Source organism: Caretta caretta, chromosome 18 (assembly GCF_965140235.1).
Source record: "Caretta caretta isolate rCarCar2 chromosome 18, rCarCar1.hap1, whole genome shotgun sequence".
Classification (NCBI taxonomy): domain Eukaryota; kingdom Metazoa; phylum Chordata; order Testudines; family Cheloniidae; genus Caretta; species Caretta caretta.
In genome coordinates, this window is record NC_134223.1 from 10,639,016 (window position 1) to 10,666,756 (window position 27,741).

At 41.9% G+C, this 27,741-nt stretch overlaps 1 protein-coding gene across 2 annotated transcripts; it reads right to left on the reverse strand.

The window, feature by feature from the left end:
* Positions 1-38: 38 nt before the first annotated feature.
* On the reverse strand, positions 39-27,741 carry PDPN (podoplanin). Of its 2 annotated transcripts, none has more exons than XM_048825121.2 (6): positions 27,366-27,741; positions 13,803-13,888; positions 12,504-12,633; positions 8,420-8,458; positions 7,585-7,696; positions 39-2,529 (listed from the first exon to the last, which is right to left on the reverse strand). In XM_048825121.2, the coding sequence occupies exons 1-6, from the start codon at positions 27,433-27,435 to the stop codon at positions 2,523-2,525; spliced, it is 444 nt and encodes a 147-aa protein (XP_048681078.1). In that variant the 5' UTR covers positions 27,436-27,741; the 3' UTR covers positions 39-2,522. The 2 variants fall into 2 exon arrangements, with proteins under 2 accessions (XP_048681078.1, XP_048681079.1); XM_048825122.2 differs by having other exon boundaries at positions 7,591-7,696; positions 27,366-27,733.

The following is a 27,741-nucleotide window of genomic DNA, read 5'->3' on the forward strand; positions in this document are numbered from 1 at the left end:
GCAACTTTGTGTGTAGACAAAATATAAGACAAATTAGATTGAAGTGAAGTAGGAATGTATTTTTTCATGAATGTATTCCATAGCTATAGAAAAATATCCTTTTACATTACAACAGATTAATATTAGGGTGTCAACACTCTGATAGTTGAAATACATTGTATAGCAGTAGTCCTTAATTAACAACAAATGAACAGCAATAATTCAGTTTTATGCTTATCACCATCCTATGCAGGCAACTGTAAATTCCACCTTGTCCATCACAGAAACAGCTCCCTTTAAATGTACAGCTCTTGATTATATTTTTATGAGAGCAGTCACCCAAAATGAAGCCAGGAAGGCATATTTCATTTTATTCTAAGTTAGGCTCCTCAAACATTAGATATTCTGGTACCATTAGTTGGAGGGAACTTGATCCATGTGTAGAGGGCCAGCATGAAGCCTACGCATCACTTAAATCCCATTGAAGTCTTTAAATTAGGCCTTAAGTGAGACTTGTGGTGCATAGGCTTTGAGCTGACGCCGTACAGGGGTGAAGTTCATCTTTTATAATTAGTTGTTGATAAAGAAGAGAATGTTACATTCCACTTCTGACATTACAAATGTCCTCTCAGTGGCTGCGGAAGCAAATAGATTTAAAGATACAGGCCCAAACCAAAACCCGGTATCCAAACATGTCTGAATGCTGAGTTTTTATTTTTAAATCCCAAGTCTGTAAATTGGACTCTATAAATGGGCCAGAGCAAAAGCCTGTATCAAAACATCCCAACCCCCAGATCCAGTTTTGATTTATTTATTTTTTTCAGTTTGGGCCCTTCTCTAGATAGAAAAGTTTGCACAAGTTCAGGTTGACAAAACACAGGGCTGAACGGGATGGAGGCCATAATAAAATGCCCTAAACTTGAAGTTTGCTAAATTAAAATGTTTGCTGATCACTAGAATTTCTCTTTCATCTCCTAGTCTCTCTATACTTTGTGAGCTCATCATAGTCACCAGAGACCAGGATTCACTGATGTACAAGTTCAAGTCTTGCACTGCAAACTGTTTCTAAATCATTTTTTCTTACGAGTGTATCTAGACTGGAACATAGACGTTTTTAAATACACTTGATTTTTTAATGAAAGAAATGTGCCAAAGGTTGTAAAAGACAAAAAGAATCCAGGATAGAGAGACAGTAACAGAAGGAAGAAAGATTCAGGAAGGTAAGAATTTAAGTGGTTTTGTGTATAGTATAAAAGAAAATAAAGACTAACTGTTGCAAAATCTGATATTAGATACACCATAATTTTTTATTTCCAAAGCTCAGCTCTATATGATAGATCGTGGCAGACAAAGGAAGTAGAAGAGCAAATCTGGAAAAGTTGGCATGTTTAGTCCACTCTGCAGAAGTGGATTCCAGAGTAGGCACTTACTAAACATGATATTTTGCAGCCATTTGGAACTTAAAGCCTTTTACTTTGAAATCTCAGTCACATCCTGTCCCATTGCATTATTTATGCCATGGTAAAAATTATGTTGTGTCCAGAGAAGTGTTACACCTCATCAATATGTGCAGTGATCTGATGTTGCACAGTGTGTGACTAAACTCAGCCTGCCATGCAGTTAAAAAGAAAAAGGGAAAAAAAAGTATAAAAAGAATGCCATTTACTGATTCAGACATTGTCTACACATCAAATCCAGCTCTTGTTGAGTAGTAGGTTACGATGACCCATCGAAAGTGGGTATTTTCTTAGCATTGCTTAAGTTAGGATGTGTATTCCAATCCCTGCACATCTCTGCAACAGAGAAGACAGAAGGTCTTGGCACAACAGTCAGAGAGATGAGTTGGTAGGTCAGTTCCAGCTGGGCCCACCATGTTTTTCTTTATAGACGTGCAGCATCCTGACCAGAATGATTGAAGTGCCAGGCCAAGAATGCAATTTGCTTACATAATTTAAATACAGTTGTCTCCTTCTGAAGTCAATTCTGGATGGTTAGGATGAAGTTACTTTCTTACCTTGCTAAACAATACAGATTCAGTAGATCAACATCCTACAAGGACTGGTGGTTTTAAACATCTATAGCACTGAAGGATACAACAGACTTTCTGACTTCACAGTGGGCTTAGAACAGAAAAGAATCTGGATTTAACTTTTCAAAGGAACCAATAGGATGCAATGTGAGATGATGACTTTTTCCTGGCAAAGTTTAACACCTATCTACAATTGTATTTATACTATCTATAAAGCACCTTTCAGATGCATGTGGCTCTGCTTGTTGTTTTTCTTTTCTATAGCATTTTTTTTTCATTCCTCTTAAATACTTTTGATCATCAAAGTCCTATGAATTGTTGCATTTCTGATAAGTCTGTAAAGCATCCCTTCAGAAAGCTGTGTGGGATCCCCATGGATTTGGAATTCTGCATTCACGATTTCCATGGATCATCTTCTCTCAGCGATACAGGAACAGAGTCTCTAGCAGTTGTAAAATAGGAAGCACGTTTATTTTCTGGCTTAAAACGACATGATTTCTTTCTTCACTTATTTTTAGGGCCTGTGAAAACAAATGGAAAAATGGGGTAACATTATACTATTTTGGCTCCCAGAGCCAGAAAAATATATTCATTGTCTGTCTTGTCATCTTCCTCCCTGCCTTTCCCGCTGCCTCTTTCCTCCCCTTCCCAGTTAATATTTTCCTCTCTCTCGTGCCTATTACCAGTGCAGCTTGCTTCTGCTGCCTGTTTACTAAAGCAGGGTGAAGTGCATTCCCCAAATACCGTATTCAATACATTTTTATTTCTTTCAGTTTTGCAAAGCATTCATGGACTGGTCTTGCTGCTCGTATATCTTGTCAGTACTAGAATATATTCCAAGAATGTCAGAAGTGAACAGAGGACAGCCTATGCAGTATCCAGTGTTATCTCTCAGTATTCCAACTTCAAAATCAGTTACTCTAAGGTGAAATTCACCCCTGTACAGTGGCCAGCAGAATGCCACTTAAGTCCTCCTTAAACCCTATTGTGAGAACATGTGCTGTTCCAGAGCACCGTATCTGGGTGGGATTTTCAAAAGTGCGTGAATGATAAGAGCGCAAGTGTCAGGCATTTTTGAAAATATCATCCTCTGTCTATCTCCTTAGAAGGCCTTGTCATCATAGGATCTGAGCTCTTTGCAAACATTGCCACAGGTGTGTTCAACCAAACCATGCAGACCAGTTTTGAAGCTATGCAAATTCATGAATGGGTTTTAACATAGTGTAAGGGCTCAAGTCTGACAAAAAATTGAATGGAAGTCCTGATATTGATGACATATTTGCAATTTTATCCCCTCCTCACCATTTTACCAGCTCTATTATTGATTGTCCCATTGTAGAGGTGGTGTCTCCCTGTAGCACTAACTCTCCCAATGGTAAATTGGTAACATGAGGGAAGAAATTAAACAGAGAACAGTAGAAAGTTGAGAGGCACATCCAAGGGTAGGAAGGGATAGCATTTCCATTTGACTCCACCATATGTGGAAGATTGTCTTCCAAAAGCAGGAATGAGGCAGGTGACCACCAGAGCTGGAGATTTCAAAGGGACTCTGGAAACTCGGAATATCTGCTCCAGACACAGTCACATATGGGTTAAATGATAAGTGACAAGAGAGCATTTAAAATACTTTAAAAGCAGTTTGGCAGTTCATTATGGTGACCTATGATATTCGCGATGGAAAGTATGCAGAGATTCCACTGACAATGTATAGATAAATATTGTTTCCTTGTTTCTGCTGGAGCAGAAATTGGAAATGAAAAGGATCTGTTTGCATTGGGAACACATCCATTTCACAGCAAACCTATTTGCTGGATAAATTAAACAGGAAATAATAACAACACTCAGTACTTGGAGCACGCTCTGTCAGAGAATTTCAACGTGCATTACAAACCATAAGCAGCAAATCCTCTTATAAAATTATAGAATCATAGAATTTCAGGGTTGGAAGGGACCTCAGGAGGTCATCTAGTCCAACCCCCTGCTCAAAGCAGGACCAATCCCCAACTAAATCATCCCAGCCAGGGCTTTGTCAAGCCTGACCTTAAAAACCTCAAAGGAAGGAGATTCCACCACCTCCCTAGGCAACGCATTCCAGTGTTTCACTACCCTCCTAGTGAAAAAGATTTTCCTAATATCCAACCTAAACCTCCCCCACTGCAACTTGAGACCATTACTCCTTGTTCTGTCATCAGCTACCACTGAGAACAGTCTAGATCCATCCTTTTTGGAACCCCCGTTCAGGTAGTTGAAAGCAGCTATCAAATCCCCCCTCATTCTTCTCTTCCGCAGACTAAACAATCCCAGTTCCCTCAGCCTCTCCTCATAAGTCATGTATTCCAGTCCCCTAATCATTTTTGTTGCCCTCCGCTGAACTCTTTCCAATTTTTCCACATCCTTCTTGTAGTGTGGGGCCCAAAACTGGACACAGTACTCCAGATGAGGCCTCACCAATGTCGAATAGAGAGGAACGATCACGTCCCTCTATCTGCTGGCAATGCCCCTACATATACATCCCAAAATGCTATTGGCCTTCTTGGCAACAAGAGCACACTGTTGACTCATATCCAGCTTCTCGTTCACTGTAACCCCTAGGTCCTTTTCTGCAGAACTGCTGCCGAGCCATTCGGTCCCAGTCTGTAGCGGTGCATGGGATTCTTCCGTCCTAAGTGCAGGACTCTGCACTTGTCCTTGTTGAACCTCATCAGATTTCTTTTGGCCCAATCCTCCAATTTGTCTAGGTCCCTCTGTATCCTATCCCTACCCTCCAGCATATCTACCTCTCCTCCCAGTTTAGTGTCATCTGCAAACTTGCTGAGGGTGCAATCCACACCATCCTCCAGATCATTTATGAAGATATTGAACAAAACCAGCCCGAGGACTGACCCTTGGGGCACTCCACTTGATACCGGCTGCCAACTAGACATGGAGCCATTGATCACTACCCATTGAGCCCGACAATCTAGCCAACTTTCTATCCACCTTATAGTCCATTCATCCAGCCCATACTTCTTTAACTTGCTGGCAAGAATACTGTGGGAGACCGTATCAAAAGCTTTGCTAAAGTCAAGGAACAACACATCCACTGCTTTCCCCTCATCCACAGAGCCAGTTATCTCGTCCTAGAAGGCAATTAGATTAGTCAGGCATGCCCTTGGTGAATCCATGCTGACTGTTCCTGAACACTTTCCTCTCCTCTAAGTGCTTCAGAATTGATTCCTTGAGGACCTGCTCCATGATTTTTCCAGGGACTGAGGTGAGGCTGACTGGCCTGTAGTTCCCAGGATCCTCCTTCTTCCCTTTTTTAAAGATGGGCACTACATTAGCCTTTTTCCAGTCGTCCCGGACTTCCCCCAATCGCCATGAGTTTTCAAAGATAATGGCCAATGGCTCTGCAGTCACATCCACCAACTCCTTTAGCACTCTCGGATGCAGCGCATCCGGCCCCATGGACTTGTGCTCATCCAGCTTTTCTAAATAGTCCCGAACCACTTCTTTCTCTCTCATTCTCCACAGCCTTACGGGGAGAGGAGGCACAGATTCCCAGATACAAAATTGCAATATAGAGCTGAACTCCATTAAAGCTCCACTTGAGCCATTACCTAGCAGAACTTGGTGGGGGATGCAGGGGCACTTGGAGGCAGAGGGACCAGGCTTTTGTGGCTACATGTACCCACTAGCCATTCTTGCCAGCACATGGGCTGAATGGGCTGTAGAGTGACAAATCTCCTAACTCCACAGGGTCAGACAAAGCCAAGCCTGTTTTCTTAGGCTTAGCACAATGAGGAACGGGGTGATTTGCCTTTTAGTTGATTAAGTGGAATGGGTATGGTTAGTACCCCCTTTCTACAGAAGGAGAAACTGAGTCACAAAGAGGGTAAGTGGTGCACCCAAGGGCACACAGCTAATCAATTTCAGAGCCAGGATTACTTGGACTTTTGGGCTCACTTAAATCAAAAACTCAAGAAAATATGGGAAGGTTGGGGGAATGAACTCATTATTTTCCAGACTCAGAAATCTGCCAGACATCAAACAGTGCAAATAAAATCAAAACAAAAAGATTATGTATTTACTATTTGGTTTTTATGAGGGCCAGGTTTTCAAAGAGTTTGTGTGCAACAGTGTGCTTAATTTGCACATGCCATTGCCTTATTCTGCACATAAATCAGAGACTAGTACATGCAAATGTAGCTAAATAGGTGTTTCCACCTGCATCTTTCTGGTTGGTGTATGCAGCCAGGGTAATTTCATGCATAACCTCTCTGACTAAGAATCTGCTAGACTTAGCTCTAATTCTTTCAGTAGGGATACCTTTAAAATTAGTTTAAATTGGTTTAAAAAAATTAACTAAAATATTAAATTTAGATCATAGTTTAAGTAACTGAAAAAATAGACTAAAGGGAGACAGCCCGCTGGGTCCATCTCCTTTGATTTGTACTGATGTTCTTATAAACACTAAAGCTGAGAGACAGGACTAGATCCTCAGTTGGTGTGAACTGGAGCTATGCCAGTTAACCCCATCTTAGCATCTGGTCCCGTGTAGATACCAGCATGAGACAGATTACTCTGCCACAGGTTGATGCACTGAGTGAAACCTGCACAAAACAGATATTAAAGAGAAGTTAGAGGCATGTTCCAGAGAAAAATGCCTCAGTCTGATTTTAACTCTGGTAAGTCTGCTCCGACAGCTGTGACAGCATCAGTTTATCATTTCCTAAGGCTCCTTGGCCGGGGACTGACTGTCACAAGAAGCAGGTCAGCAAATGAGTACATTTTCTTGTCTCTGCTCACCCCTGCCTGACTAACTGTCTCTCTACTGTATAAATGATTAAGGATTGTAGATGACCCAGTTGGAGGAGTGAAGGAAAGAAACTGACACACCCTCCCTCAGCACCACCAATAAATAAGTAAATTATTCAAACTACAGCATAGCCGTTTTAGATTAAATTGCAGGAAAATCTTCCTAACTGTAAGAACAGTAGGAGAATGGAACAGATGCCTAGGGAAGTCATGGAAGCTCCTTCACTGGAGGTTTTCAAAAGGAGGCTGGAGAGCCATCTGCCTTGGATGGCTTAGACCCAACAAATCCTGCATCTTGGCAGGGGGTTAAAGTAGATGGCCCTTGCGGTCCCTTCTAACCCTATGGTTCTATGATTTAATATCTGGAAGTGGATGCTGATCAAACTTTTTTAAAGCTTGGGTATTTCTTTCCCCTCTTTCCCCCTTCGCTTCTGTTTTCCAGCCACAACTGAATGAGAAGAATGAGACTGAGAAGCACTGAATGCCACGATAAGGGGCAGTCCCAAACTGTGTTTCGCTATGTCCAATAGTAGATGTGCTAGAAATATTAGGGCCCATTCCTGTGAGTTTTCCGGTCTCTCATGGGGTTCAGATAAACTACTTGAATGTTTGGCTGCTTATCTGGAATGAATCCAATAGTCAAACTTGGGGCTTGATCCCACACCCTTTGAAATCAATGGAAAGACTGCATTGGATCTTGAATTTTTGAAGGGTGTCCATCACTGAGATTGGAGATATAGCAGCCTCCAGCCATAAAGCCTGCCTAGTAATCTACTTACGAGTACCTGCCCGACATTTTCCTCACGACGGCAATGATGATTCCAGTAACGATTCCCACTGCTATTATGATTCCAACGATTATTCCAACCAGTGCAACTGTTGCCAGGCCATCTGAGTGGGGAAATGTATAGGATGTTAGCATGTTTTCCACATAACTGTGGGGCCGGATAGTAAGAGGTACTAATACTTCGTAATAAAATGGAATTATTTTTGTCACATTCGATTCCTGGGGTATCTTCCCTGAATCCTGTGAACTTTAAAATATGTCATTTCGGTTTAGAGAGACATGACAGGTCCTATTAGACCAAACTCTATTGGTGATAATGCTTAATTTGTGCCAGGGATGAGCCCCGGCACCTCTACGCTCGGCAGTTCAGAGCCCCGGCACTTCCAGGCTTGCCACATCAGTTATGAAAGCAAAAAAAAAAAAAAAAATTGCTTGAGGCCTGCACCTCTTTCATTGCATATTAAGCACTGGTTGGTGAGACAAGCTTTTGAGCTTACACAGAGTTCTTCTTCAGCTCTGTACAACTCAAAAGCTTGTCTCTTTCACCATCAGATGTTAGTCCAATATAAGATTTTACCTCACCCACCTTGTCTATCTAGTACCTTGGGACTAACGCCTACAATATTGCAAACCATTTGAAAATATGTCATTTCGGTTTAGCAGTTTCCTTGCACACTTTCTTTGGGCCTGTTGGAGTCAAAGAGAGTTTGTCCATTTACTTCAATGGGCTTTGAGACAGGCCCTTTAAAGCCTTTAAAAGTGCATAGCCGTATATCATCTGGGATTTAAGTGCATCTACTCCTTTTACAGCCAATTTTGTTACTTACCTTTCTCCTTTGGAGTCTCTGGCTCGCCACCCATTTCGTCTGGAAAGAAAGAACCAAAATAACCTTTTAATATGGTGACTGTTATGTCTTCATGCCATGATGTCACACTGTAGGGGAGGTTATAAAAACGACAGTACAATGGGTCTGAGAATGAAACCACTACAGGTGTGCAGTTTAATAGGGTGTTAATTGGGGAGTGAGTGTAAACAGAGAGCACACAGAGAGTGTAGAGTAGAAGGAGTTGTGAAGGGATGGAGCATCACAGCTGAAATAAAGGCTCTGTCTACACGTAAAATGCTACAGCAGCACAGCGGCAGCTATAGCCCTTCAGTGTAGATACTCCCCACAGCTGTGGTTCTCAACCTGTTTATCACTGTGGGCCGCAGAGTGAGAACCACAGTGCCCCCCACCTAAACCGCTCCATGAACCCCTATGCTCAGCACCCTCCACCCAGAGACCCCTCCACAGGGTGGGGCCAGGAGCAGAGAGCTGTGTTTGCAGTGAGGGCCAGGGACCCGGACCCTGCTGCGCGGGGACCCCGACCCCCAATGTGCAGGGCCGGGGGGCAGCCAGGACCAGGACCCCGACCCCAGACCCCGCCACAGTGGGCTGAGCGACAGCCAGGACCCTGACCCCAGATCCTGCTGGGTGGAGCCGGGCAGCAGCCGGTTGCCCAGACCCCAGATCCCGCTGGGACCCTGTTGCATAGGGACAGGTGGCAGCCGGCTGCCTGGACCCTGAGCCCTGCCATGTGGGGCCATGTGGCAGTGAGGAGCTGGCAGCCCAGAGCCCGCCGCACAGCAGGGCAGCCGGGACCCCAGAGCCTGCAGCCTGTAGCACACAGCTGACCTGGGCCGTAGCTGTGTGCTAATTGGGCCGTGGATTGAGAACTGCTGCCCAACAGTGACAGGAGGGATTTCTCCTGTCACTATAGTTAATGCACCTCCCCAGGAGGTGGTAACTAGATTGACAGAAGAATTCTTCCAAGTCTACACTGGGGTTAGGTCAATTTAACAATGTCGCTCAGGGGTGTGGATTTTTCACTTCTGGGTTGACCTAACTTGTCAGTGTAGGCCAGCCCAAAGACAAACTGAAATTTAAAGGGATCTTGGACTGGTGTGAATTAGGATCAACCCCGCTGAGATCAATAGAGCTACACTGGTGTAAAACCGCTATAAATTAGATTTCACAGATAACCTTAACTCTGGCTTTTCCTAACTTCTGAGTGCTTGACTTTGCAACCTTAATGTTCTTTTAACACATTTTTTTTGTATAATAAATAATAGCAATATCTTAGCTAACCTAACTGCAGAGTGACACCTGCCTGGTTAAAATCAGGACAACAAACAGGCAGGGAAGTGATCAGTGTTCCAGATATTAAAACTAGTGTAGTTCCTTGTGTATCATTTTGGTGTATCATTTTGATTCCTATATTGGATCCTTAAGTGGGCTAGTCAAACTTGGACTGATTTGTTTGAGGCTTGAGCCCAGAGACATTACTCTTTCATTATTTATTTTAGATTCTGCTTTAGATTTATGCCTAACCGGACAGGAAGGCACATTTGTTTTGGATGTCATGAGCTTGTCTGACCTGAACATATCTGTTACAGTATCTGCACTCCATGGAGCCAACCCCCCCAGCCCCCGAGTTTGTACTGCACAGCTTGTTATTGGCTTGCAATCTGACAGTGCAGCAGTAGGATGCTTTGACACAATGCCAATGTTTTAAGGAAACTGTGTCATTTTTAGAATGGCTTTGTTTGTCTCTTGACAGAAAAAGTAAAACACTGGGAAGATATTTGTGCTCTTTGGCACAAACTGGGCACTGATGCCTAGGACAGCTCAGCACACCCATAATATTTTATGGCACTTGAAAATGCTTATAATAATGCATGAGCTTTTCCTTCTCACAATTCCTGAGCATTTAATCATTCCTCTTTAGTTTTAACATGAAAGGCACCAAAAAAAAAATAGGGTAGATCAGTGATAACCCATTTGTGACTGTTCAAAGCCCTGAATGCTATCTTCACGGAGCCCATAGGCCTTTAAGACATTGACTATAAGAACGCTTCCTGTGGAGGAATGCTGATCAAACTCACAGACAGTGTGATTGCTGCCAGGAGGTGCATTCCCCCTTGGGATGTACCTGCTCCCCCCCCCCCCCCACCAACAGTAACCAGGAAAGGGGTGGGTGGGGAGGAAGAAGGAGAGGAGAAACAATCCCTGCCATCCAGTAGCTTGGACAGAGAAACCCTCCCCATCCCCTCTCAGCTGCTACGAGACAGGAGATCTCCTTCCTCTGTGCCCAAAAGATTGAGGAAAGAGAGAGAAAGGGGAGACCTCTCCTCTCTCAATGGACACTGGGGAAAGCGGAGCCGGAGACGCAGCATTGTTGAATACTGACCCAGTGTCACTGTGCAGTTTCAGGGTATCATGCTGCAGTTAATTGGTGGGTCTCAGGCTGCACCTGATGAAAAAGTGATTCTTTGGGTATTAAATTCTGAACAGCACTAATTTAGGGAAGGGGTCTCTCATTTAGGTGACTAGAAAGATTGCCTATAAAGGGCTTGCAGCTGTTATGAGGCAGAATGGTTTGTGGTTAAGGCACTGGCTGGGGACTCAGGAAATCTAGGTTCTATTCCTGGTTCTGACACTGATGTCCTGCATGACCTTGAGCAAGTCACTTTTCTTCTCTATGCCTGTTTCCCCATCTGTAAAATGAGGATATCACTACCCACCTTGGAATGGGGTGTTGTATATTCATTAATGTTAAGCACTGTAAGATCCTTGAATAGAAGCATTTAGCGAGCATTACTGCGCACAGTACAAGCATTATGGTTGTTGGGAAAGAGCTTTTATTTTGGACTGGAAGATTTTTAGTACAAAAGGTGTTCTGACCTAAATGACAGACATTCTTTGTGTAGCAAACGGCGTAGACTTTTTTTTCATACTTGACTGATACCAATTTTTTTTTCCTCTTTCGATAATTAAAAAGTGGCTCTGTATATAAATAAAATGATAGGAACTTGATGTTGCATTGGCTTAACTAATGCATATGTCTTTGAACTCCAGAAACTTGGGGCCAGATAATTTGGTCACCACATATTAATTCCAAGGAGTCATTTGCCTGCATCCACCCCATAATCTGCTACAATTTGGCATGAGTGACAGTCTCTACTTAATAAAGAACCAAGCCTGAACTAACTAGTGTGTTGAAGATTGGAACTGCAATGCATTGCCAGAGTTTGTGTGTGGGAAGTTTGTACAGAGGCTGCACAATCTCTTTCTCTAGCCAGTGTTATTAACGCCTTACTTGACTAGCAATCAGAAGTAGATGAAACACAATTGCTGTTTTCTTTCCTAGAGGAAAGTGATCTCAAATCACCCACACGTACTTTAGAAAGTGAGTCTGAAACTCCCTCTGTAAAATTCAGAGTTGGTTACCATTGCTTCTGTTATTTAATAATGAACAAACTCAAGAGATGCCCAGGCTGGCAGCTGAGACAAAGAATCAGGTAAGGAGACAGAAGAACATACATTTTTAAACAAATGTGTTTGATCTTCTATCCAGGGATATGCAACTGCTGCAGCATAGAAAAGCAGAGAAAGAAACCAGGAAACCAGAAATTTTGTTTGAGGACTGTAGTTAACTTAATGTCTTCTTATTTATCAACAGATAGAGCCTATTCCAACATCCAGGTAGAACAGGGAGTGACCTGGGGCAGTGACATCTCCAGTAACTGCTTGTGTGAGCAACAGCAGTTCGGGAGGTGGGGGGTTACAGGTACTTAGGAAAGCAGAGCCCAAGGCCAGGCTGCTCTAGACAACTGTAGGAAATTTGCTTTGCAGGGATCTGTGGAACTATTTTATACCGAGGCTAGACGTGTGCCCTCCCAGTTCCGCTTTGACTTTCCATTTTGAAACAAACCTTATATGCCAAAGCAAAACTCAGTTGCAAGTGGAATTCATGGGATTTCAGTGCAAAGCCATGAATGGGCCCAGCTTGGCTTTGACAGGTTCATGAACCTCAGTGAACATAATTTACAGTCTATTAAAACTAAAAATCACAAGTAAAGGCTTCTACCTTCAGAATTTTCAACAACATCTGGATCAGTAGAGTTCTCACTGTCTTCATTATCGGCGACCGCACTTTCTGTGGTCATTAGCTCTTCTAAGGGGAACAGGTCTGTTATGGTATGCAGTCTTGTAGGCAACTGGGAGGAGTGAATGTTAAAAGAGAAAGACGAAGTAAGACCCAATCTCTTTAACATTTATATATAAAGGCAGAACTTTAATTTCCTCTCCTGCATAAAGTCCAATGTGTGGATTCTGTGGTCAGCTTTGCTCTTTTTGTTTTAGAGTGAACTGCATAGAGGGAGTGAAGAGGTATCCTACTGCCCTAATTTGGGGGAGTCTCCTGTGGGCATATAGAAAGCATAGCAGTCTTCTATGCAATTGCCTGCAGATCCTCCTGTGTATGGGTTGATGGGGATGGAGTGTGACCATGCTGCAGGCCAGCTATAGGCTGCTCTAATCTACCTCAGGATTGGGTCAGAAGCAGCCACATGATCAGGGAGCCACAACCAGGTACCTCTTATCCCCAGCCCAAGATCAGTTGAGAATCAAGCCCTAGGTTTCACAAAAAAGAAGTGTATGAAACAAAGACAGAAAAGAAACAGCCCTGTTTGGCTGTCGTATGTTCTACAAGTTTTAATACTAATAATATAAGCCTATATTTGACTGTCTGGATTTTCAGTGTGAACAACACATGCTGAATTACTGATCAGTTATAAGCTATGTCCACCTTAAAGCCCAGCTTTTAGGAACGCAGCTGTGGGGAAGTATTTCCAGTATAGAAGACAATATGCCAGTTCATCGATTTCTAAAGGGAAAAATTAAATCCTTGGGTTTTTGTTCATTGTCACTACTTCAACTTTACTGTAAAGGAACAACAGTCAATGCAACTGAAAGATAGAACTGCTTGCCCCAGCAATCACTGACAGCAAAACATTGCCAATGCAGAGGCAGGGAAAGGGGAGTTTTACCCAGTGTTGTAGAAATTTACAAATTTGTTTGTCCATTGTGTTACATCAGTGCAGTTCCACTGAAGCCAATGGAGGCACACCAGGGTAGAACTGGTATAAGACAGTGCATAGCAAGCCCTGAATATTCTGTGAAATTCAGCAAATGTTATAATTATTTTCAGCTTCATCTTCCTCCACCCAAACTTTTGCAAAGCAAAAAACTGGTATTTGGCCACCCTTTATTTTTGAAACAAATCATCACTTATTGCCATAAAGCCACAAGCTCAAAAGACAAAGCAAGAAGACAAGGAATACAGTGTCAGCTAGGTTTGAAGATCCTCAGTTTAAGAGACACCCACCAGAGTTGGCCTTTCTTCAACCTCTGAGTCATTTCTGTCTTTGAAATCGATTGATACTATTTCATCTTCCAGTGGAACTGTGCTTGCTAAGGAAAACACAGAAAATGAGTTAGGGATTTCAGTTGATGATCACTTATTATGGCTAAGTTGAACATTTTCCAAATTAAGTATATTCAACATGAGATAGATGGATATGGCAGTGGAGGTAAACTATCGGTATGTATATGTCTACACACATATATTTGCAATATACTTTGGTTTAACCTTGTGGCCTAGGTCCTTGGTTTGTATTAAGCATCCTGGCCAAGAAGTCAGCTGTCCTTTATTAACAATGTTTAAAGTTTGTCTAGAGTTTTGGCCAGAGGTGCTGAATCCACCAGGTACTGTGTAAATGGAACTCGTGATGCTTGCCTTAACATGGAAGAAGTACGATTTTGCTTTTTAGAGAGGTCCCTGGAGGCCGAAACAAAACTCACCTGTGATTGACTTAAAGTAATAATGAACAGCTGCTCTGTTGTGCCATTGGAATTAATCTGATAGAGCACTGAACTGTGAAGAGGACTCTCAAAGACGTGTTTGGGAAGGTTTTGCACTTCCCCACTAAGGACAATACAAACACAAGTCCCTAGAAGCAAGTTTAATCAGGTATAGTTTAATTCTAAATTAGATTGTGTTTGCCTGTTACCACTTGATGGAGGTGCTCAATGTGCATCTGGTTTCTGCACAAAATTTCTTCAAGTGCTGTGGAGTGATCTCTAAATTACTCACTGATTTCCATATCCAGTTCTTCTTTCCTTGAATACATACTGTACTATATATATATATTCCCCCAGTCTGAGCTGCAGTGCATTTATTAGAAATGTCTCTATCAAGAAATAATTTCATTAAGACAGTTGTCCTAACTATTTCACTAAACCCAGCCACACTGCCCGACTGGAGCCGCCTGAGCCGTGTGGGATCGGTTAACCATTTAAACAAAATATTTTTAATCGTTTAAACAGTTAACTTTTTAAACAGTATTTACATCCCTACTAGGCACTGTATTCACATAACAAAAAAGAGCTGCCCCAGTGATTTTATAATCTAATAACATTCTTGTGTCGGAAAATACTGTAAAAATCCTTTTTCTATCTAAATTATTTTTAAAAAATTGTGTTTGATGATTATTTTTCTCTTCTATTTTTGAAGAAGCTCCAAAAGAGCAAATACTGATACATATTAAATGTTTCCCCGGAGCAGATCTAAACCATAAAATATTTAATAAAGGCATTTCTCCAGATCTGAAATGTCTACCAAACATCAAATATTTAAAAAGAAAAATCCAGTTACTGAACAGAGAAAGTCTAAATGCAGATACAGACTAAAATACTTTGTCTTTGGCCCTCTTTGGGTTTACAAAGTAATGCCTTTAAAGTACAATATTTGGATTAGGATGCTGTATATACTGTATGTAAACCAAGAAACATCTGCTTGAGAGTTCAACAATGCAAATTGTGAGGATCAGTTAAAGTTATAATCCCAGTCCCAACTGAAAAAACATCCCTTATTCACTAGTCACAGAATAAGCACAGATGGAGAAAACCAATGAATGGAGGAAAACCCCACATGGGAAGTGAAAGAAGTTCACTACATGCTCAACAAGAACCCCATTCAGGGAAACTAATTACTCTGTTGGCAGTGCAACGGCTTTCAGCCCTTAAGAATTACTTGATACTACGGACGCCTAAAGGAAACAATGCAGCAGAACAAGTAGAGCATTAGTGAGCTTCACAAAGAGAGACATGAGGGGCTGTGAAATAATCCAATATTGTATGCCAGAGGTAGTATAGGAAATCTGTCTTTGTCTGTATGTTTGCATTAGTTATTTCTATAGTGCACAGCCTTAAAGAGCTCAATCTCTTTATCTTAGATTAGATTAGATAAAGAGGTGACTTGATCATGGTATATAAGTACCTTTATGGAGAGAAAATATCAAGTACTAAAAGGCTTTTTAATCTAGGAAAAAAAAAAAAGCATATGAACAAGAACCAATCCCTGAGAGCTGAAGACAGATTAATTCAAATTAGAAATAAAGCATAATTTTATAGTAGTGAGTGTGATTTAACCATTGAAACAAACTACAAAGAAAGGGGAGTGGTGGATTCTCCATGTCTTGATGTCTTCAAATCAAGGCTGGATGCCTTTCTGGCAGATAATCAAACATTGGGCTCAATACATTGGAAGTTGGGTGAAATCCTCTGGCCTGTGTTATAAAGGAATCAGACTAGATGATCTAATGGTTTCTTTTGGCCTTAAAATCTATTATTCATTTTTGGGTTTCAATTACAGGCAAACAGGGTTTGTAAACTCTCATTAGTTCTCTGACCCCAAAAAACAGAGGTTTGGAAAACTTCATACTCTGTCAAGTTTGTCAACCCTAATTCTCAATACATAGTGATCAACGTAGTTAAATGGATTTCCCACTCGTATACTATTGTACACAAGGAATAAACTCCATCTGAGGCCTGGTCTATACTACAACTGGTAGCATAACTCAAGTTGACGTAGCTTAGATCTACTTACTGTTGGGTACACACTACACTATGTGGATGGGAGACGCTCTCCCGCTGACATTGCTTCTGCCTCTTGTTGAGGTGGAGTACAGAAATCGATGGGACAGCATTCTCCCATCAATTGAGTGTGTCTTCAGTAGACCCGCTAAATCGATGCCGCTGTATCGATTGCAGCAGTGCCGATTTAGCTCCGTAGTGAAGACAAACCCTGAGTCAGTGAAGAACGAGCCTGGAATCCCAGCCCCACTGAAGTTAATGAGAATTTTTTCATTGTCTACAATGGGGCCAGGATTTTATCACAAGAGTCATACTGGAGAAACGCACATAACTGGGGCAGTACAGTATTTATAAGCACCTCTACAGTAGTAAAAGCAGTGTAGAAGGCCCAGTGCTTGCAAATGCTCTTACAGTAATAAACCAGCATGTGTAGTCTGACTAACAAGTAATCTTTTGATTACAAACCAATGTGAGCACACAGGAGAGGAAAAAATGTTCTTGGAAAAGGAATCTGATTTCACCTTCAAGCATTCCAAAGTTTAAAATATTATTTGAACAAATTTGGGGGGAAACTATCTTCACAGGGAATGAAATTCACCCCATGCAAGTGTTCAGCACAAAGCCCATTCATCACTTAAGTCTTCAAAAGGGGGCTTAATTGGGACGGAAGTAGTGCATGGGCTTGGTTCATTACTGACCATGTGTACAGATACAATTTCACCCAAGCTGATCCAGGTTTTAGGGGGAACCACTGCAGAAAGCAGCAGTTCAGTTCAACATATATTTCCGTTATTATTTCCGAGCCATTTGTAAACATAAACATTCCCTTTGGAACCATGACTCCCTCCTACCACTGGCTCATCTCTGGTCATTGTTATTTCAGTTGTAGATTGGTGCGGATGTAGTTTAATCAGTGCATTTTGCATTGCCAAATTCCAACTGGATGCATTCCAGTTCACAGCCCCCAACTGCTATTGGGTTGCAACTTCTCACACCACAACAAGACACAGTGTCTTTGAAAGCTCAGTATTGCTTTGAAAATATTTCAAATGCTTAGACATCCCATGGCCCACATATGAAAAGATGAGCTCATGGCTCACTGTTTATCATGGTGTGACAACCTACTGGAAAAGCCTCTTCTGATTACTTTCAAAGTATGCCTGTTGTGTAGGTCAAGAGAATGGGCAGGAGTTGCATGACAGTTGTCAGTTAGCATGTCTCTCAGGTACCTCCAAGAAAAACAAAGAATCTTTAGAAGACAGAAGATACCAAAACCACCTTTTGACTTTCCCTGCGGCCTGAATGAATGAGACCCCTGTGTGCAAAGCCAGCACACAGCCTGTGCCCCACCTCAGCCCTCAAAATAGGGTTTAAGTAGGATATAAATGGTGAGTAGACTTTGGTCTTCCCCTCTTCATGTGGTGAGTTTCACTCCCTGTGAGTCATGGGAATATTTAGGTAAAGGCAGTTAAAGAATCCACCTTAACAAAAATTGGAAGAGGCTTTTTCTTTGTTTTTTTCTCTGTCCAAGTTGAGAATATACAATCTGAAAAGCAGCATTCTGTAGTGTAAAGGCATAGGGGGTTTGTGTGTGTGCGTAGCATGGTTTGTGTGTGTGCGTAGCAGACTAGGGACCGAATGGCTAGGCAGCAGTTCTGCGGAAAAGGACCTAGGGGTGACAGTGGACGAGAAGCTGGATATGAGTCAGCAGTGTGCCCTTGTTGCCAAGAAGGCCAATGGCATTTTGGGATGTATAAGTAGGGGCATAGCGAGCAGATGGAGGGACGTGATCGTCCCCCTCTATTCAACATTGGTGAGGCCTCATCTGGAGTACTGTGTCCAGTTTTGGGCCCCACACTACAAGAAGGATGTGGATAAATTGGAGAGAGTCCAGCGAAGGGCAACAAAAATGATTAGGGGTCTGGAACACATGACTTATGAGGAGAGGCTGAGGGAACTGGGATTGTTTAGTCTGCGGAAGAGAAGAATGAGGGGGGATTTGATAGCTGCTTTCAACTACCTGAGAGGTGGTTCCAGAGAGGATGGTTCTAGACTATTCTCAGTGGTGGAAGAGGACAGGACAAGGAGTAATGGTCTCAAGTTGCAGTGGGGGAGGTTTAGGTTGGATATTAGGAAAAACTTTTTCACTAGGAGGGTGGTGAAACACTGGAATGCGTTGCCTAGGGAGGTGGTGGAATCTCCTTCCTTAGAAGTTTTTAAGGTCAGGCTTGACAAAGCCCTGGCTAGGGTGATTTAATTGGGGACGGGTCCTGCTTTTGAGCAGGGGGTTGGACTAGATGACCTCCTGAGGTCCCTTCCAACCCTGATATTCTATGATTCTATGATTTATTCACATCATATGCTGACATCATAAAACACGAGACTGCATATGACCATGCATATATATGCGTATATATAAAGGAGAATACACTCCTTTCAAACAATTTACCTGGGTCACACAGAAAACAGTCAGTGGGGTCATTGCATCTTAGAATTCAAGTTACTTTATTCACATTCATTAATTGAAATCGGCAATCATTACCTAGTGATTAACTCTCAGGATTTAAAAGCATCGGAGCATTTGTCAGAGTCAAAGCAACTTGAATTTTAAATGTAATTGAACCAGTGAGTGTGCCTCAGATGCCCATACTGATTGATCCAGGTAAGGTGGGTTGTTTCAAGCCTGGGGGCCAAATTCAAACCTAAGAAGAAATGGGTACAACTCCCTTGATTTCAATCCACGTTGCACCCGCGTATATAGAGTCTGAATATGGACCTGTAGCTGTATTGCACACACAGCCCTGAGATTTCAGATTAAGTTCAATGCATGTGTTTATATGAATGTTCCTTTTCAGATCAGAAACCCACTGTCAGTTTTGGTGGGAGATACCAGCAGCAGATTTTAGTCTTATAATGGACATGGTATTCTCTTCACCCGAAGAAGTAATGACTTGGTACCCACAAATAACTAGACAGGTATTTCACTGACTTCCCCACACAGTTTCTATTGATATTGCTATTTTGCCACAGCTGTACTCAGGTGCTGCCAAAGTACCATGATTAGATTAGAAGCTGATCATAACTGTACATTTCTTAGGGATATGTCATATACAACATGTCATGCCTTTCCCATTACAGAGGTAGTAGACTGGAAGTAGTTAACATATCAGCCTGGCAGTACTGCTATCTGCACCATCTTTAATGTAATTACTCCATTTTGAGTAATGTCCCAAATCTATATTTGTAAAGTTAAAGGGTTGATATAAGTTACTGAAGCCCTATGAAATAATGCTGTCTGTGGGAACCCTCCTCCTCATCTAGTATTCGGGAACTGATCCACCACATAAGAATATCTTCTATACCTATTCTATGTTGTAATGTAAAATAACATGCATTCACCATGTCAAGTCCTATCAAGCTACTGTAAGTCACATCAGGAAACCATGGGAGGTGCAGTCCACACTGCATCACACAGTGTATAGATTTTCATGAAAGGCAAGGGACAGCCATCTACACATGCTACCCTAAGCTTGGGGGAAACCTGGCTTCTTTCCATCCCCAAAGTATTTGGTACCTACTGGATACAAACTAGTACAAGATTGATTAGGAAAAAGTGTGTGGGGGGGAGAATAGGAGCTTTTGAAGAACATTATTTTCAACTAGAGTTGAGCAAAACGCACCAGTTTCTTTTATTTTGGTTTTTGTGGCACTTCACAACTTCTAGGTTTAGCTCTGGATGCAAACTGGTCACCTGCTTCACAACTTCCATGGTCTCAAACTTCACTCCACATATAAAGTTCTTGTTAATATTCAAAAGACTGTAACTTTTAGGTCCTGAAACTATTTACGAAACCAGTGGAAGTGGCAAAACTGGCAGATTATCCCATTAGTTGCTGAGACACATGTTGCTGGAGCTAAACTACCCTGGTTTTTGCTTCTGGAAGGAAAGACCTTATGGGCAATAAAAGTTTCTTTTGAAAAAATATTGCGGGATATAACTGTGGCATTCTTAGCCAAATATAGCAGCAAAGAAACCTGTACACGATTCCAAGATGGGAAGCAGTATATTCACCATGCCACTCTCCAAAATGTTGCTTGGATAGTTTTGCCAAAGGTCTGGGGCCAGCTTTTGCTCTTTGTTACGTGCATAGAACGAAAGCCAGAGTTAGGCCTTGCAACTCTATTTAGTGCTTTGTACATTTAATTTAAAGGAGCAGAGCTGGCATGTCACTTCTTGTACTAAAATGGTAATTGCAGGATATATTAAGTTTTATGAATGTGCATGTTAATTTTTAGCTTAGGCTGTGTCATTGTGTGGCATGAAAATTATGCTATTAAGGAAGAAGAAACACCTCTCCATTTAACAGAGCTGTTTAAGAACTGGATTGTACTAGAAAATCTAGAGCCGCATTTGTTCCACAATATGGTTAATGTCATCCTTCCTGCTCGTCATGCTTCCAGTAGGGTCAAATTCTCTGCTGGCTTAATCATCTCCATTATGCCACCAGACAATTTTGGTGCTTAAGGTTTATTCTCAGATTTTAGGAGCAAAGTCACTTCTTATTTAAAATGTTCTTTACCAGAGGGCTAAGTCTGGGAGGCATCAAAGATGAAAGTTTGAGAGAAGCCACCACCAATGATGTGGGATCAGAAAGCTAGACCAAGGAAAATCTATTTGTGTCTAATAATACCCCCAGTGAAATCTTCATATAGGCCATTGAGATAGCTCAGGAAATATCATACCCACTATTATGGGCTAACTGAGTGCTTGTGTTTCAATCAGCGCCAAACCAACAGTTCCCCATCATGTCATGTTATAATTAAATATCATGTGGTAGCCTGCTTTGCAGACACTGCAGTTTATGAACGCTACCACAGATTTAGTTCATGCTGAAAAAATGGAACTTTCAATTTGATTAACTGTATCCAAACCTCAAAAGAAGTTTTAGGTAAGTACTCGGATGGGAGACTTCTTAGGAGCAACAAGAAACTGTAGTAAGTGGAATTTGTGACACTGTAGGTGACACTCTTCCCTTTGATTAATGCACTGAAGCAATACCCCCAGCACATTATTGAGGGGTGCTGCAGGTGCCTTTTACTGGATGAGATGTAAAAAAACCTATCACCTGAGCACCTATGGCTGTTAAAGACCCTACGGAATTGTTTGTAGGAATGGGTGTATTAACCCAAGTGTCCATACCAAATTCCACCTCAAGTAACTACATTCTCCATGCTGAAATTCCCCTTTGGAGGCAGCGTTCTTCACTTCTTGCCATAAACTATTGTGTTCATAGTGTTAATGTGTGTAATATGCAGCTCGTTCATTCTACTCCAGAGACGATTGCCATTTGGTAGTGGGCAAAGTGATCCCTATATATCCTTTACTTACCACAGGTCTAACCCCCATGAGTCTGAGATTCAAATCCCTGGGCATGGACCCACCTTTGACCTTTATTGTTTGAGTTCTGAATCTGCAAGGAGCCTATCTTCTGGGACTTGCTCTGATATGGCCACTTCTGGAGAGACTTAAGTTCAAAGTGGTGGAAAACTCACAAAAACATCTGATCTCACAGGGTTTCTGACATTTGAGAACAAAATCACACAACAGCAGCTCTCTAGATTTCAAATCCAATCTCCTTGTCCAGGATTTGGTTTCAGCCTCAGTTTAAACCTAATCCAGAACGAGATCCAAACCCCACCACCTCTGCTCACCTTTCTCTACAAGTGCAGTGTGTTATTTTCTTCTATTATGGATGGATCACTTGATGATGACCTGTTCTGTTCATTCCTTCTGGGGCACCTGGCATTGGCCACTGTTGGAAGACAGGAGACTGGGCTAGATCAGTGGTTCCCAAACTGGGGTTCGTGAACCCCTGGGGGTTTGTGAAATGTTACAGGCGGTTCTTGGGAAAAAATTCCCTAATGGCGGCCAGAGCTGTCCCTAGGAACCCCGGGCAGCACGGGGCCAGCAGCCCAGAGCCTCTGGACTTCCAAGAGCTAAGCAGATCAAAGCAAGCATATTTATCACACTGAGGAGATTTAAACTTCAAGACTCCTTATAAGAAATGAAAAGGGAGGTGGATATTTTTTGCTGTTTTTAAAATTAAATAGACAGCTAGTATTGTTTTTAAAATTATTATGAAGAACAAATTTAAGCTTTGTTGTAACGTGCGTTTTTTGCCTGGACTGCTCAAGACCTGAATGCTTGTATAGGAGGAACTTTGAGTTGGCTTCTTAAATCCCTTCATGCTGTTTCACATCTGACACTCCTTGATGAAACGTAGGAGCCTTGTCTTATAACAGGCTTATTCAAAGTGATACAAGCTACGGAAAGTGAGATCTTGGAAGAGTGTTGCTGTTTACATAAATGTAATAAAAATACCGTAATGATAAATAATTAATAATAAATAATGTGTAATAAGCATGTCATAAAAACACATTTTATATTTCCACGATCACTGCTTTTATGAATTACACTCAGATAAAGGAGAAAATCCCTGGAAATATTCATTTTTAGGAGGGGGTTTGCGAGACTTGACATCTTAGTGAAAGGGGTTCATAGGTTGTTAAAGTTTGGGAACCACTGGGCTAAATGGACCTTTGGTCTGACCCAGTATGATTGTTCTGATGTTCTTATATGAGTCAGTTGCTTAAGAGTTTAAGTACAAAGAATCTATAACCCCCTTGGTTGGTTCCACATTATTGCCAACCCTGGACACTGAAAAATCATGCGTCAGGCCCCCAGACAATCATATTAGCTTAAAAATCATGGCCTTTTGAAAAATAATACATTTGGGGTTCTTTTTATATACCTTCTGGATTTTGAGCTAGTAGGGGTCACATTTTCAAGTTTTTTCTCTGCAACTAGGAAATGACTTTTTTAAAATGAAGCTGAAGTTCTCACTTACACACATGACTCCAGCAGCTCAGGCTTTAACAAAAATATGAAATATCATGAAACGCAGAATAAAATCCAGAGAGGGGCAACAGTGGACTATTTGGAACCATTGTGTGGCTGTTTTCAGAGTGACGTTGGCTCCTTTTTCTTATAATTCTTAATGGTAATTTGCAACTGAAAATCATGGCATGACACATGGCTGTGCAGTGACATTCTGAAAGGCGCTGCCCTGCTTTTGTTTTTGTTATTTAGGAAGATGCAGTCTGTGTTGATTAAACCCTAGAGTGCCTGATGCTGGTTCCCAATACATGTACTGCCATATGGATTTGGTGGTTTTTTTGGCACTGAAGGCAGGTGAATGGGAGAACACTGTGAATCTAAGAAAGCATCTTCCTGTTGGAAGCAAGCTCCTGATGCACAGTATGGGATCCAGTTGGGGCCTGATTTATGTTGCAACGTGCTTTGTCGTCCTGCCGCTCCATGTGGTTCATGCTGTATGACAACATTTTGCTGAACTGTCAGAAACATTTCCTGTGGCTGGTGTATCTGGCCGCCACACCCCGCTGCAGATGGTTTCTGTTGCCTTGACTAGTCTAGCCAGAGGAACAAGGCCAGCACTTTTCCATCTCTGAGTCTGATCCTGTAGGGCCAGCCTAGCAAAGAAACAGCTGATTCTAAATAAATCCTCTGAGCTTTCCAATACTGCACTTAACTTTGCTCATATAAAGGATGCTTGCAAAATTAAGTAATATTCTAATTGGGGCAGATGCATGGGGAAATGACCAGAGTTCTGGAGAACTACTGTCATGTAAATGACCAGTAGCCATGAATATGAGGCAAAGCCAAGGTGGGAAAAGTGACTCTGTACTATTCAGAGATTACAACTTTTTTTATTTTGCAGCAGAAAACCAGCCATGGAACCAAAGATGTTAGGAGAAAGACCGATATTGTTGACTAGCAAACAACGTCCATTCTCTGCAATGAGGGCTGATATCCACTGGAAGACTATTTCTTAACTGATTTGGGAATTTTTTCCCCTGATACTAAGATATACACAAAGGCCAAAGGAAAAGTTTACGTAGCTCTTTGTTCACTAAGAGTATGTTTATACTTCAAGATGTAAACTCCAGCGCAAGGAGACATACTCATGAGAGCTCGCTGTAAGCAGAGTGTAGCTGCACTGTGTGGGAGCGGTTAGCCATGCCTCGGACGTACCTGTTCAAAATGCTCGGTATGTATTCAGGGCAGCTAACTCCTCCCATTACTTACACTGCCACAGCTTCCCTCTCTCAAGCTAGCACATGTATGTCTCTTCACGCTGGAATTTACACTTCCGTCTTGAAATGCCGACGTACCGTAGAGCATCCGGGGGCTGAGAATGTTTGTGTATTATTGGCCGTTCGCATAGGATTCACAGATTTTCCTCACAAAGCTATTTGTATCTTTGCTGATGTTGCCCATTGCTCGATCTGCACTGGCTGCTGTCTTTAAATCGTATGTTTTAAAGGCTTGCTGGCTCACAAGTGGCCCCAGATGCTTTGTGCACATCTGGCTTTGGCTAAGACTTAAAGATTTGGAAGTAGCTGATACTGCTAACCTGCTTCGATGGTAGAGTGAATCATGTGGACTACCAGTATAGGAGGGGAATATTGCCAGGAGCAGAACAGGTCTTGGGTTGGGTATATGCGGCACTAAGTAGCTTGAGGGAAGATCATATAAGAATCTTTCTAAAACTTTGTCCCAAACTCAGACTGAACCTGCCCTTCCAGATTCTGTCTAGGTCCAGAAATGGAAAGGCCAAAATGCCACTAAGAGACAATGCCAGGTTTATTTCTAGCCTAAGCGGACGCAAGAAGTACCAGAAATCTTACAAGGAATGTCCCTTTCCACAAAATCTCCAGCCAGTTTTGCAGACCCAGAGGTTCAGATAATTTAGGTCAGAATAATTATGTTTAGACACAACTCTGCCTAACACAGTGTCCGCCGCCCCCCCCCCCCCCCAAAATCAGCTTAGTTTTTATTGGCCAAGGAAATTGTATTAGTCCTGTGGGATTTGTTTATCCATAATCACTAATGGGTACAAGTTAGATGACACCGTGGTACAAATGCCCATCTGAGTCTTGTTTGTACTACACTAGACACAGATTAAACCAACGGTGGTGCTGCACCAACTTGGAATTGTGTGTCTGAAAAATCTTAATCCAAAATAGACAGACAGACAGATTAGACTATTAAAGAGCTCCCACATCGAGAGCACGGTTCTGTAAACCAACTTCTAACAGAGGTCACCAGAGTTCAGCTCTATCCATTCTGCCAAGGAAAACCATGTTAGCACTTTGCCAGCAAGAGCTGTGTTTAAACATGTTTCTGGCTAACATAGTTTGAACTGTAGCATTGTGACTCATTCAGTGGAGATGGGCACAACACCCACTCGGTCACAGCCACACGTCTTGCTTCAGCGCTCAGAGAAAGTAAGGGTTTTTTCTTTTCTTAAACAACTAAAAAAGTCCTCTTTCAGCTACAGTTCTGACATCCCCCAAACTGGTTACGATAATTACAGATAGCTGTTACATATCTCCCTGCCTCGTTTTTCACAGTGGGATACTCTGGTGCATTTAAAATTGGACAGCAGCTCTGGGCGGATTCACCATTTCTCTGCAGCTTGTGTAGTCATTTATACCGGTGAAAAGTAAGTACAAAACCAATGTAAAATGATGCTCAATCAGAAAAATACCATTTGACACTTTGCACTGATGTGAAGGACTATACGAGGAGGTGCAGGGTACTGAAGATTTGAGCCATATGTGCTTATCTTGGGGAACACAAAATGGAATAGGCAAACATTTTCAAAAGTGTCCACTGACTTTGGGTGGTTGTAAAGTTTGGGAGCCCAACCTGAGACACCTTGAGCCAGATTTTCCGAGGTGCTAAGCGCCGGCAGTTCCAGTGACAGTCAGTGGGCAAGGTCTTCAGGTGGTATAAATTGACATAGCTCCACAGATTCCAACAGAACTGAGCTGATTTAGCTGAGGATCTAGTCCAATATCTTAAGTAGCTTCCCAAAAGCAAAAGCTTGCAAAATAATTTTCCGCTTTTGAAAATTCTGGGCATGATTAACACATTTGATAAAAATATTATCCTGTCATGCAGAACTTTGTTGGCAAAACCCCGCTATCTTACACCACTGCAACCCCATTGATGTTAATTGCCTATTGGCCAGATACTGATATCTTGATTTATATTGAGTAGCACATTACTCAATGAATGGTTTTATCAGTTTCAGTGTGACTCATTGTGGACTAACGGTACTATTCAGTGTAAGTGGATCAGATCTACCCCTACGCATTTTAGCTGGATTAAAAAAATCCAAGAACTCTAAGAATGCAGAGTATTTCATGCTTCTAATACCTAAAATTCAAAAGACATAGTTTGCAAAATGTACTCCCCCTGAGCAGGCACAGAGCACATTTCAGAGTCAAGTTACATTTGCTTAGAACCTGTCTTAATCAATAATTTTTGCCATTTCATAAATTTCCCCAAGAACTGTCACAACACTTGTTTATACGGAAATACAGTCAAACATGTTTAAAGTGAAGTCAGCATTCGCAACCCCCCTTTGAAAGTGAAGTAGTGCGAAAGTCCTCCATTGCTACAGTGCACTGAACTCTACAACGCAATCTGCTTACAAAGAATTTGTTCTTTGAATAAAAATCACTTTGGTATCAAAGGTTCCACTGTTTAATTTCAGTTACACTAAATCATTGCTGACAGTAACCTCTTGCACACAGTACATGGTAAAACTGGAGACATTTCCAAGGGCTGTTGATGTAATGCTTTCACTGAGTGCTTATAATAGTTCCCACTCCCTTGCATTCCTGTATAAAAGGCAACATGCATCAAAACTGTTTTTGAACACTCAGTAAACTTTACCAGTTTGAAAACTTTGACGTGTCTCTCTCACGTTAGACACTCACTCAACAGTGGCTTTTAAGAATTCAGAAGGGAGAGCTTAATAAACAACACAGACCAGTCCCGCTGCAAATGAATAAGAACAACACAATCTGTGTTAATTACAGCAAATCATTGGAAATAATTTCATCATAGGATTCTTCTTACCTTCTTCAGCAAATGCCCTGAAGGGCATGCTCCCTAGGAGGAAGATGAGGAGTTGAGTTTGAATAAACATCTTTGATAGTTCTGTTTCCAATCCTGGGATCAAACTATTCCAAATTCTGATTATTTTAGAGACAGGGTGGGGGAAAGTTGAACTCACAAGCAGAAATCACTGTGGAAAAACTTTGGGGTTCCAAATATTCCTTTGACTGCAGTAGCTAGAGGGGTAGGTTTTCCCAGCGTGATAACTGTATAGCTAAAGAAAAGTAACTGAGAATGGAGTCAGCATTTTTTTTTTTAACTCGGGGTGGGAGGCTATCTAAGGTGGTCTTGGAAAAAAGAGGCAGGCCCGCCCTCTGCACTCTGTTTGGCCAGCACT

Bases quoted from the DNA above. Each gene is read 5' to 3' on its own strand.
- PDPN (XM_048825121.2), bottom strand. From the start codon at position 27,435: ATGTTTATTCAAACTCAACTCCTCATCTTCCTCCTAGGGAGCATGCCC. The intron at 13,889-27,365 runs GTAAGAAGAATC...TGTTTTCCTTAG, and splicing joins CAGGGCATTTGCTGAAGAAG to CAAGCACAGTTCCACTGGAA. The intron at 8,459-12,503 runs GTAGAAGCCTTT...CTTTCTTTCCAG, and splicing joins TGTTGTTGAAAATTCTGAAG to ACGAAATGGGTGGCGAGCCA.